The following is a 12,235-nucleotide window of genomic DNA, read 5'->3' as shown; positions in this document are numbered from 1 at the left end:
CCATCTATAAGAGCAAAACAATTCTGTAGGAGGTAACATAAAAGAAAATTAGATTTAAATATATAAAACATACAGCAGTGATTTTATCAACAGGACATTATCTTAATGTTTCCACGGTTGCAGTATCCTGATTGATTCTGTTATTGCAGTAACACACATAAAATTAACATTACAGCTCCATAATAAGAAATGATTCAGCTGTAGTCAGTGATCTACTTCCATTCAATACATTTCTAGCTGCCCTGCAATCATACTTAATCCCCTACCCTAACTCAACTCAATATTAAACCCAGAGCATTAAGGATATTCAATTTAAAAAATAAGAGAAATAGATAACAGACTAACAGTAACGGTTTATCTACACTGAACTCTTATGTCAAGAATGAAACTGAATCAATCAATGTTAATGAAAACGTAATTACCCCCCCTCACATTTGTTAATGGAATTAAATCAGTACATTCCTCAAGTAAATCACAATTGATAACCGAGGGTGGATTATGCATAATATTGGTTATCTTGTTGAGCGCTTTGCAATACTGAGTCATACTACACTCCAGAGCCATATATTCTTAATCATAAGTGTCTTATGATTTTGTTCATGTTCTATAATCTGTATAAACCATCTTGGAAGGGAAAAGGTGGTCAGAATAATGTTTGCCTTGGAGCTCGCTAATATGGTAAGATCATACTATAGCATTATATTAAGGACAACAGTGTAGCACAGTGGTAAGGAGCAGGGCTCGTAAGAGAAGGGTTACAGGTATGATTTCCCACTGGGGCACTGCTACTGTACCTTGGACAAGGTACTTAACTCAGTAAATATCCAGCTGTATAAATGGACAATATGTATGTAAGTCGCTCTGTATAAGAATGTCTGTTAAATGACAATAATGTAATGTAATACAAAAACAGAAACTGCCCTCTCCACCACCAAACAAGAGTAACATTCCCACAACACTTTGGCAACAATTTCCTCCAGTTACCTCTGGTACATCTGTTGCCCAAGAATTTGGTTCATCAGTTCATCTGTGCTGTTCTGGCCTTGTTGTGGGAGGTTGGGGAGTTTTGATATATGGTTGACAAGCTCGATGACGAGTCCCTCGAAGTTGTGGGTTAGGTTCAGAATGGCGGAGTACAAGTCCCGCAGTTCCGTCACAATCGTCGCCGCCGTAATGATGTCAGGATTCATTTCCATTCCGACCCCCTGCACAAAACACACAGAGAGGGTGAGAGAGAAAATGTATTATTCAACTACAGAGAGTTACAAAAACAAACAGAGCTGATATTAAAACTGTCTGCTGATCTGAGCCTACCATTGATACAGACTGCCATCTAGTGGTAAACACACATAAATACATCATCATTTTAACATAATTTTTCATTTTTTAAAATGGTTAGTCTTGTTTGCAGAACCATTGCTTAAAATCTGAGGTCACACAAAGCAAATAAATGAATAAATATAACCCTGCAAAAACAGGGAAAAATTAATAGTTTAATTCAAGGAATCACTACTATATCAGGAGGGGCACTCACAACTGTGCTGAGATTTGCAAGCACACCAGCGGCAGACATGTATTCATCTATGGCCGGGAGCAGGCTGATGTTACACCACATGACCAGGCTGTCCTCACTGACGCTGACTGTCTCTGAAAGGTCTTCCAAGGCTTCCACCACGTCCTTGCACTCTAAGGCCTTACCAGTCTCCTGAGCCTGAGCAAAAGAAACAGTAGGCCAACAGTTAATAGTATCATACTGTGTTGAGCTCAACCCAGTTGATCCTGGGCAAAGGATCAAAAAAAGCAAAAAAAAAAGGCAAAGACATTAATAAGGTTGATCTGGTCATTGGGGACCTAGAACAATGACCCTCATGCCTTTTTTACTGTTGTCTGCAAAAGAGAACAAAAAATGTCACACAGGTATCCTTAAAGCAAAAACAGACAGACACACATTCTCATCACACCCAGTCAGGGATATAGAATTTCTTTTCTGTAGCACTATCAGCAGGGAACACACCAAACAACACATCCACGACATACAATAGCCCACAGCAGTGGCAGCCGCCGAATAATGGTCCAAAACTGGTTTTTCTGGAAGGCCAGCATTGGTGAGGATCATCAGTCATCAGCAGACTTCTCTCTGCTAAATCTTGTCATGCTTGGTGCACTAACCTTATTTTTATGTAGTTCATACTAACTCATTTTAATCATAATAAAGAGAATGGAAAGAGGTTTGTGATGTAAAACCTGTTATTCTTCTTCACTGTAACCGTAACGACTTAATACACAGTGCAGAAAAGGCAGATCATCCACATTTTATGCTGTTAAATAAAAACGAATAAGCTTCTAGCGGGATCCTAATTTAATCTGGCATGTTAGTTAATCATGCTAAACAATCAATAACAGATTCAAGATAACTATCAATTAATGGTGAGATCACTGCCACTCCCGTCTGTTCCTTAGCACTCTCCACTGCTGTAGCGTACATCATGAAATATATTCTCCTCTACCACTGTATGTAACTCTTAAATTTTACATATGTATATATTCATATGAGAACCACTGCAGTCCAACATTTCATGTTTACATCTGTATACAGACTCAGATGATGTTCGTGAGGTTTGATTCAATAATTCTAATGGCCTCTCATTATTATTATTATTATTATTATTATTATTATTATTATTCATTCTCATAACTTTGACAGTAGATATAGAGCAGAGCACAGTTCAAAATACAAAGTGAAAGTGTAGGTGAATTACAGGGTTCCTGTTACACAGCAGCACTGTACCCACAAGGCTGTTGCGACACTGTGCACCTGGGAAAACTAAGCTCTACATTTCTGTCATTCATGTCTGTCAGCTGCTGACCTCAGGCAAGACCCATGTAATGCAGTGTGAACGACCATACCCCAATGGTTACATACCTATTCATTTGAAACTATTTCCCCGCATCCAGGAGGCAGCTGATCTACCCTGGTTTGAAGGACCTTTCTAAAGCTACCGAGGATTACAATGGGTTTTAAGGCATGGGGAACCTGGGATTATAAACCTTTTCCTTCAAATGGTGAATTTACCGTCTGGCTTCTGAACAAAATGGAGAATGTGTCAGTTCTTTAGATATGAAAATGTATTCATGTGAAAAAGAAATTAAGCAGTGTGATTTAGCATTGTTTATTGTTTAGTATCAACTACTTTGAGAGTGTTATTTTGAGAACATGACATTTGGCATAGTTGGTGACAGCACTGAGTGTCCTGGCTTTCTTGAAACATAACTACAATGTCTTTGATGCAGATCGGAATGGTAGTTTTACCTGCTGGATGACTGCCACAGTGTCCTCGATGACTTCAGGTATTGACTCAAAGACATCATTCAGGTCCACATCGCTGGAGTTCATCGCAAGCGCTATATCTGACATTAAGTTGGCTATTGGCTTCTGAAGACTGTGGAGGAGTTCTGTGAAAAAAGGAGCAGCACTGAAGCTTTCAGTTTCTTAAAAGCACCTGCAAGTGATTCCACAGCAGGCCGGCTGAGGACGGATGCCCCATGGAGGTTGCACTGAATCTGATACATTAAAGCATCTGTGTGAGGTGGCTGAGTGTGAGCTGTGGAACTAACCTGCACTGGCCCTGAAGTTGCGAACCCAGGCTCTCATGACAGGTAGGACGACGGGTATGGCATCCCAGAAAGGGGTGCCATTGATGGCCAGCAGCAGAGATCCGAACATCCTCTCTGCCCTGCCAGACACATGATATAGGATATACATGAAGTAAGTTCAAAGCAGTTCCCATACTATACATGTGCTCCTAACATTCACTCTGCTATGCCGCACACAAACTCCACAAAAGATATCTAAAATAGACTCACACAATAGGCCCAACCCAACTCAAACAGTCTTTTTGATACTATTCCTTTGATACCATTTCCCTTACAATTTTTTCCTGGACCCCATTCTTCCCTATGCAGCCGACCCCTGACCTCACCTGTCCCAGGTGTGCTCATCAGCCTGTGCACTGACGACCTGCAGCAGGACGGGGACGGCGTCACTCAGGGCCTGCGTGGACTGCAGGGCCAGACTCACTTCCTGTCCCCCAGGGAGGAGGTGTGACAGAGAGTCCAGGATGTCCCGGAGCTGTAGCAACAACATGTGAAAGAGAGTACGACAAGCTCAGTGAGAGACGAGACTCAGGATGCTCTTTCAGTTATAGACATGGAACCATTAAAGTCGTCCTACATTTAAAAAGCTATAGTTATAGCTTGTAATAAACATATTGGATTATATACATTTTGGGTAGGATTGCGTTACGAGTCGATTGTAACTCTTTTAAACCAGAAAAGATAAGATGACGGACATGACAGGTAGCTATGACTTGTGTGTTCCTTGAAAAATGAAAATCAATTCACAAAGAATGGATTTCATGCACTCTGACATTGTCTCTCAGTTCTATAAACTAAAATATGAAATCACTGCATGATTGCTACAGTATACAAAATGATTTGCTCCCCATTACAAAAACATCCTACAGTGACTTCTGTGAAGTTTAGCTACCCACCTGACTTCATCTGCATTTTAATGTACAAAGAATTACAATGTGAAAGTCTAAAAAAAGCACCTGTAACAGAGGTATGATACACGTGTCGAATAAAATCTGATAGCAGGTCACGTGCCTACCCAAATGTCAAACACACAACACAATCACTTTGTTTACTGCATGGACCAGCTACTCAGGATTATCATGATCAAAACCAGGACTAAAAGTCTTGATGAAAAACAGATTATCTGAGATAATTTTATTTCATTTAGTTCAATGAGATATCTATTGATATTTTTCATAACTGGATTTGTGCATTGAGGCCTGAAAATGCATTTTTTTTAAATATGCAGTACGTTAGGAGAATCAGAGCATCCCTGTGCTCTTCAGTATCATTTGTCCTGCTTACCTTGTCAGTGGCTTCAGCAAGGTCTCTGACATCACCATTCAACAAGCTTTCCCATAAGGAAAGGTTTCCTTCTGTTCAAAACAAAGACATGTTCCATTTGTTACTGTGGTCTCTAAAAATACCTTTTAATTCTTGGAAAAAAATATACAAATATTTAAAAAATATATAATCATAAATAATCTATATAAATGCAAACCAGGCAAAGAGAATTTGATACACCTTGCTTAATTACTGCAATGCAAAGTTGTCTGTGATTCACAAGAATGAAGACTGAAAAAGAAGACTGGGAAGTAAAATTACTGAGCAATATTTATTTTATTTTTCATTATTATCATGACTACATGGAGTGGCTGACTTGCCTTGACTGGGACCCAGGAAGAGTTCTGTGACGCCCATTATCAGGGAAAGATAGGATTCTGCACTTGTGTTGGGAGGCAGGAAAAGCTGCAGCTCATTTATGATGCTGAAACAAACAAATCAATAACATCACAGGCAATTCATACAAGGAAGAAACAGCATACTTACTCAACAAAATTTATAACAATTTTGTTTCATCAATCTGATTTTTTTCAACTTTCTCATAATCTGACATTCGGATTCCTAATGCATTCGGCAGAAATTGTCTTAATGAGGAAATACAAAGCAAACGCAATAGTTAAAACATGTCATGAATACACTGAATATGCAGATGTGGAGCACAAGGTACTCACAGAAGACATATAAGCAAATCACAGAACATCTAATGAGAATAAGTAGATATGGGTGTGGTTTATATCTGCATTTCACAGAAATAAGAAGTCATAGCCTGAAATCCAAAACCTGTTTAGCTGCCTTTCATTTTCTCTAATGCCCTTCAAATAATTGTAGCCAAAGTAAGGTGACACCAGCACTCATCCATAGTTATAGGGCCATGGCTCAAGCTTCCAAGCTTTTAGTCATACATTACTGATGCCATCAGATAATGCACTTACATCTCGTTCCACTTATCCTGACCCCCAGGTTGAGAGATGGTCTCCAGGTACACAGTGACAGCACGGGTCATCTGCAAGAGAACAGGGGTAGCCTCCCTGGGGAAAAGAGCCTGGATAAGGGCCTCACCCTGCCTGAGGATGTTCAAAGTGAGCTGGCGGGCTTCTGCATAGCTCATCTCAGGATGGACGATAAGCTGCAAGGATCCCTGGAGGACCCCCAGGGCATCCTGGATGACAGAGGCTGGCAGAGGCCCTGTCTCAGTGCTGAGGTTCTGCAGGATCACCCTCGCTGCCTCCAGAATTGCTTCCGTGAAGTTGGCACTCTGGACTCCGCCCTCTTGGCTAGCCGCTAGAAGAGCGTTGTTCAGCGCCTGAGAGACGTTGTTCACAAGAATGAGGTAGGCTTGCTGGTCCTCCGCAAGGACAGGTGCTAAGGTGTCTAGCAGCTGGCTGATGTCTGTTATCGGAGTGGTGAGGTTTAGAGAGGCTGCATCCCACTGGAGGATTTTCGCTATGGTGGAAGTCAGGCGGGCATCATTCAACCAATCCCGAGTAAGGTTGAAGTACTTCATTATCTGGGTCTCTATCTCTTCCAGGAAGCTAAAGTCTGGGGCCTGTTGACCTAAAGCCACATAAAAGTCCCTCTGAAGCTCAATATTTTTCTTTACCAGCTGTAGGTTACCCTGAAGAACAGCAACGACATAGTGACCGATTTTGCTCAGGTCTGTCCCATTCAGGGGGATGTGAACAGACTTGATCAAGTCTTCAGTCAGCTCAGTCACAAACTCGGTGTACTGAGCTTGTGCCAGAGCGTATGCCAGCTGCATCTCAGTGATCCTGAATATGGGGTAGAGGAGACTGGAGAAGTTGCTACTGCGGGTTACGTTCTCCAGCTTCTCCAGGTACCACTCTGCAATCTCTATGACAACTCTCTGTGAGTACTCCTGCTGATTCATAAGGGTGGAGTTGATGGTGTCAAACGGGTACACTGCACTGACAAGGTGGAGTAGGCCTTCTAGCACTTGGATTTCATTGCTGATCTGCTGCCACGAATCCGGAAGGAGGTCTTCCAGGTTCTCACTGATATTTTCCAGCATGGCCATCAGTGCGTTCACAGAGCTGTTAACTTGACCTTCTCCAAGAGAGGACAACAGGGTTCCCAGGTCCCCTTTCCCAATGAACTCGTCGGCCCAGAATCGAATTAAGTAATTCAGGGCCGTGTATGTATTCTGGGTGTCCTGGGGCAAAGGCAAGCCTTGTAGGAATCCCGTTGTCCTCATTATGAGCTCCAGGGCACAGTTAGCCTCAGCTGAATTTGAGAATCCTCCTTGCAATGATACATTTTGGGGGCGGGGTTCAAAGCATTGCTGGACGTCTACTATGCCAATGAGGTTTGCCAGTAATGCTGTCATGTTAGTGGATCCTGCCAGCCCGGCGATCATGTCCAGCTCCCCCAGAGTGAGGTTGGAGGTCTGGAGTGCATGCTGTAGAGAGTTTAGGCTGATGTTGGGTGTGGAGGAGACCTGCTGGAGGAAGTGAAGGGTCTGGGCAATGATCTTCTGAGTGGATTCTGGTGAGGTGGATGTGCTGGACGCATTCGCCCAAGGCAGCAGCAGAGACAGCAGGTCCACTGTCACAGAGAGGGGAAGGTCTCCTTGGCCTGAGAGGTTAGAGGTATTTACTGGGATCAGTTCAATGGTGAAGACTCCGCTGGTGGCCTGTTGTAGCACTTCTGCAGACTGGGCCAGGATCCGAAAGGTCTGAGAAACTGCAGCTGTGCAGTCAAGACCGGATGCTGCACAGGCAGACAGATGCCCGATCAGCACGTGAGTGTGGTTGATCAGCTCCTCATAGCGGGGGAGCAGCTCTTGGGGCAGAAGGCCACCCAGATGCTTTAAGACGGCATCAAGGACTGAAAGGTCATTTGTTTGAATGAGTCCCTGGAGGAGCTGGAGGGTCTCTAAGGCAACTGGGCGAAGATTGGACATCTGCAGTGGGGTCAGTGTACCGTTGGGCCCAATTACCTGGATGTGGCTGCTCAGCTGTAGAGCAGAAGACAGGAAGTCCTGCAGTTGACGCAGGTAGCCCAGGATCACCACTGAGGGGTCACCTGGCGTCTCCAACACCTGCTTCAGCACCTTCATAGCCTGCAGTATCAGCTCAGCCACATCATTAGCACTCTGATTAGCCAGTGGGTCAAGCACCTGCTGCAGGTAGGCAAGATCAGCAGCACTCAGGGAGGCAGAATAAGTGAGCAAGGCATCGCCCATACTGAGGGACAGTGGGAGGGACAGATGGCCCTCCATGGACAGCCATTGGAAGATCAGCGCCTCCAGTTCCACCACAGACAGATCTGTTTGGTTCTGTGGCAAGCCAATGCCAGACAAAAGGTACTGATTGTTCTGAGCTGCTTGAAGTATGGCACCAATCACAGCGGAGGCATTGACGGGGCCCTCTGCCCAGATGGCCGTTAGGGGCCTCAGGCCCAGGACTCCCAGCACATCCTCAAGGACAGACAGAGAGAGCTGGCTGTTAAACTGCTCCAGGGACAAGATGTTGGAGAGGAGCTGAATATCCTGGTCGAGGAGATGGATGAGACTCCCAAGAAGGCTCTGGATGGATCCGTCTCCAGGCAGCAACTCCGGGGAGGTGATTAACTGCACCACTGTGCCTACAGCATAGTCTCCGTAGACAGCCTGCAGAAAAGCTGCGGAGCCCTGAACACACCTGAGCACAGCAAAAGAAAATAACAGCGTTACATATATAGTAACACAGATTATTCCAATTACAACTTTTAAAATATTTAATATTCTAGTATAGCACAAGTACAGGTGATTTTATAATATATGAATATGATTGTGGAATTCTGACTGCTACTTCTGCACCACTTACTACATTGACACTGACATGAAATTTGAGTTTCTACTGATATTTCTGATGGTTCATGCAGAACAAAATCTGTAGCAGTAGCAATGACTATCGACTGTAAATAGTAATAATAATTAAGTGCTCATGTCCATACGCATCCTTAAAAAAATATTTCAAGTTCTTCATTATACAATTCACCTCACTAGTGCTCCTGGGTTGGTGGAGAACTCCGCAATCAGAGATGAAGTCTGTGCAACGAATTTCTCCCAGGTGAAATCAGTAAGGCAGTGGGGGACCATGGTGACCACATTTACAGTGCCTACACAAACACAGAGCCACAGCACACAGCCCATCAAGGAAGGCCAGGGAGTGCACACAGGACTAACTTTCAGAAGTTGTGAACAATGCTCCTAATCAACAGGCATATGACATTTCCTCAAGTCCATATGGTGCCGTCAAAACTAAGTTCAAGGCTGATGACAGCAAATCCTGGTTCTGTGAGCATTTGTGCTAGTTTTTGTTACAGGTGATTCTCGATTAATTAGGTCTGCATGAGACCCTGAGCAAGTATGTATGCACATTTGCACATATGCGTGCATGTGTCAACATGTGTCAGTATGATCACGTGTGTGTGTGTATGTTTGCGTGTGTGTGTGTTTGTCTGTGTGTGTGTGTGTGTGTGTGTGTGTGTGTGTGTGTGTGTGTTGGGGTGGGGGGGGGGGGGGGGGGGGGGGGGTATGAGTGCGTGACTCACAGTTTGGTGGCATAGTGACATTGGGTTGGTAAGTCATGATCCAGTAGGCAATATGGAAGTATGGCTCCATGCCAGGCCACAAGGGACTCTTCTGCAGTTCTGACCCTGCTGTCCCAAAAATGTCAAGACCTCTGATGACAGATAGAGGGGCAGGAAACAGCATTTCACACATAAGACTCAATGAAGGATCTCCTGTTTTAAGACATTTACATATTCCTGTATGTTACTTTAGCTCAATAAAGTATCTGATTACTTTCAGGATACGGTGGAGTATTTTTGATTTATATAATGTACTAATTGAAAAAACAAAATCATATTCACCATGAAATTATCCACAGGGTAACTGTAATTCTGCAGTCTCACTAACTACAGAAACCTGTGCCTTAAAAGCCTTTACCTTTGAGGACTTTTCTGTTGTAGAAATCATGAAAAAAATTCAAGGCATGAAAAAAAATTAAATTTGGTATAGAAAACTGAAAACTGAAATTGAAATTTGGTACCAATGCTAGTAACGCAGAGATATCATGTTTGCTTGTAATGGCCAAAACCAATGCAGGCCCAAATGATGTATATGAGAAGCAAAACACTGAGTCCCAATTGGTGTCCCTGGCCACACTGACCGGCTTGCAAGGATTCCAGCCCAGTCCACAGTGATGTTGTCAGGGTGGGGAAACCAGGCTGCCCAGTAGCTCTGGCCCAGTGTGTTGAAGAATCCTCCCAGGAACTGACTGAAGCTCGCATAGGTTTGTGTCAGCGTGTTCCAGTCCGAGAGAAGCGTGGGGAGGGTGACGCTGAACGTGTCCTGGCCCTGGATCGCTGCCATGAGCACGTTAACCTGTGACAATAAGGGTATGGCTGAAAAACACCTTGAGTTTTATATCCCACTGAAAAACCAAGAGATTATGTCATAATTAATAATGCTAGAGCTACCACAAATACTCCAGAACACTCCAGCACTCATTTGAGGAAAACCGCACTGGTCAAGCTGCACTGCAACTGAATGCAAAGGTATTTTAAATGACTTCACATATGAAAGACAACAAAAACAAGGACACTTAGGTAAACAGGTAAATCATTCTGTAACGGTAAATTGAACAAGGTTTAAAAGCAAAGTGCAACAAAGGTTATGAAGTTAAGGATAGTGGAAAATTTTCATGATCTAAACTCGGGAACTTCCGTGTGGGTTATATCATGTTTACATGACCAACATGCATTGGTTGCGGGCAAAAAAGGAATAAATCTATCCAGATGGTTAAAAAATCAGGGGATATGTGCACAAGCTTTGTAACCTAAATAAAACAACAATAGATAAAATTAAGAGAAGGGTTGTTAGCTACGTTAGCTACTGACAGATTATTCAGATAATTGATTGCTTTATATATTTCTGTTTGATCTGACTATTGATTTATATTCAATTTCACCCTGTTACAGAATTCAGAGAACTGAAAAACACCCCTGTCTCTATAAAATCACTGTGAAGTGATTTGGTTCTGTGGCAAGCCAATGCCAAGAAACTGTACTGTTTACTCCAAACATACAGGCCATGCTGACATGCTGGCTCTTTATCAGATGAGAGTCATGTACCAAGACATTGATACTGATCCGGGGTCAGCTTCAGCTTCTTCCACCCAATGATTCTGGTTAGGAAAGTAACAGAGGCAGGTGATCCTGAGTCACCCATATACAATGTCACACTAACCTTCTGGACCAGAGGCTCAAGATAGGTGAGGAGCATGTTCACTGTAGAGGAGTCATTGCCTGGGCAGAAAATTAGCTCCTGCAGGTGTGGAGGTATGGAGCTCAGGTTGGAGAGCCAGAGCCAAGGGGCGGCAAGGTCACTACAGTTCACAGGACCTGGGGACAGCAGTACCTGTAGGAACATGTTGGACAAAGATGAGAATCATTGGTTTGAACAAGTGTGCGAAGTGGAAGTGAAGTCTCTCTTTCTTAAAAGTCTCTCTCTCTATGCTAAATGTATTCTGGTACCTCATAAGGCACGCAGTTAAAATGTACTGCTGTCATTCAAGTGAATTGTTATCTATGTTCAAATTAACATGAACATTTCATTCAATGCTAAATACACTCACAATGATGTCACACTGCTGCAAAAAACTGTTTAACATTAAGTTTCCCCACATTCAGTCCTTAGTCACACAGCTGTGTGTCTTTCAACTTTCCTCACAGCCACAGCCACAGTAATGTTATTACAACACCTCTGTAACATTACAGCAACTGCCACAATGTTACAGAAATGTTGTAAGATTCCCGAGACTAATGTAACATAAAACAGATAACACTATATCCAAAATAAGCCAATATCCGTTCCTAAATTTTATCCCCACATATGCGTTTGGATGGACTTTCTTCATCGGTATGTGTAGGAAGCACAGAGGCGCGATGCATTAGGCTGGGATTATGCAGTAGCGAAACCTCCCACCTTCACAGTGGTCTCCACAGCAGAGGCCATGACTCTCTCAGCCCAGGCGTCGGCTGCTGCCTGGTCCTGCAGCAGGGACTGAAAGGTCTGCTGGATGTAAGAGGCGTCCGCCAGCACGTTCGACATTTGCTCTGCAGGTAAGAAATGAGGACAGGGGGACACAGTCAGAGAAGTGCCAAACTGAGATTTGTCTCCATTTCTTTTTCAGTGGTTATATTTCAGCTGACGTGACTGGAGAAAGAAAGCACCGTAAGCCCTAACATACCA

At 43.4% G+C, this 12,235-nt stretch overlaps 1 protein-coding gene across 2 annotated transcripts in view; it reads right to left on the bottom strand.

The window, feature by feature from the left end:
- abca12 (ATP-binding cassette, sub-family A (ABC1), member 12) overlaps positions 1 to 12,235 on the bottom strand; it is a 72,548-nt gene that overhangs the window by 42,185 nt on the left and 18,128 nt on the right. For both annotated transcript variants that reach the window (XM_036545149.1, XM_036545148.1), the window contains 13 exons: positions 11,969 to 12,099; positions 11,231 to 11,401; positions 10,152 to 10,366; positions 9,532 to 9,662; positions 8,976 to 9,096; positions 5,910 to 8,636; positions 5,298 to 5,401; positions 4,939 to 5,009; positions 3,981 to 4,129; positions 3,616 to 3,734; positions 3,311 to 3,453; positions 1,535 to 1,711; positions 985 to 1,205 (listed from right to left, as the gene is read on the bottom strand). In XM_036545149.1, the coding sequence (XP_036401042.1) occupies positions 985 to 1,205; positions 1,535 to 1,711; positions 3,311 to 3,453; positions 3,616 to 3,734; positions 3,981 to 4,129; positions 4,939 to 5,009; positions 5,298 to 5,401; positions 5,910 to 8,636; positions 8,976 to 9,096; positions 9,532 to 9,662; positions 10,152 to 10,366; positions 11,231 to 11,401; positions 11,969 to 12,099 (4,480 nt within the window). The remainder of the gene's footprint in view (positions 1 to 984; positions 1,206 to 1,534; positions 1,712 to 3,310; positions 3,454 to 3,615; positions 3,735 to 3,980; positions 4,130 to 4,938; positions 5,010 to 5,297; positions 5,402 to 5,909; positions 8,637 to 8,975; positions 9,097 to 9,531; positions 9,663 to 10,151; positions 10,367 to 11,230; positions 11,402 to 11,968; positions 12,100 to 12,235) is intronic.

This window comes from Megalops cyprinoides, chromosome 14 (genome assembly GCF_013368585.1).
Source record: "Megalops cyprinoides isolate fMegCyp1 chromosome 14, fMegCyp1.pri, whole genome shotgun sequence".
Taxonomy (NCBI): Eukaryota; Metazoa; Chordata; class Actinopteri; order Elopiformes; family Megalopidae; genus Megalops; species Megalops cyprinoides.
Note: the sequence above shows the minus strand (reverse complement) of the source record. Positions and strands in the feature narration are given on the sequence as shown.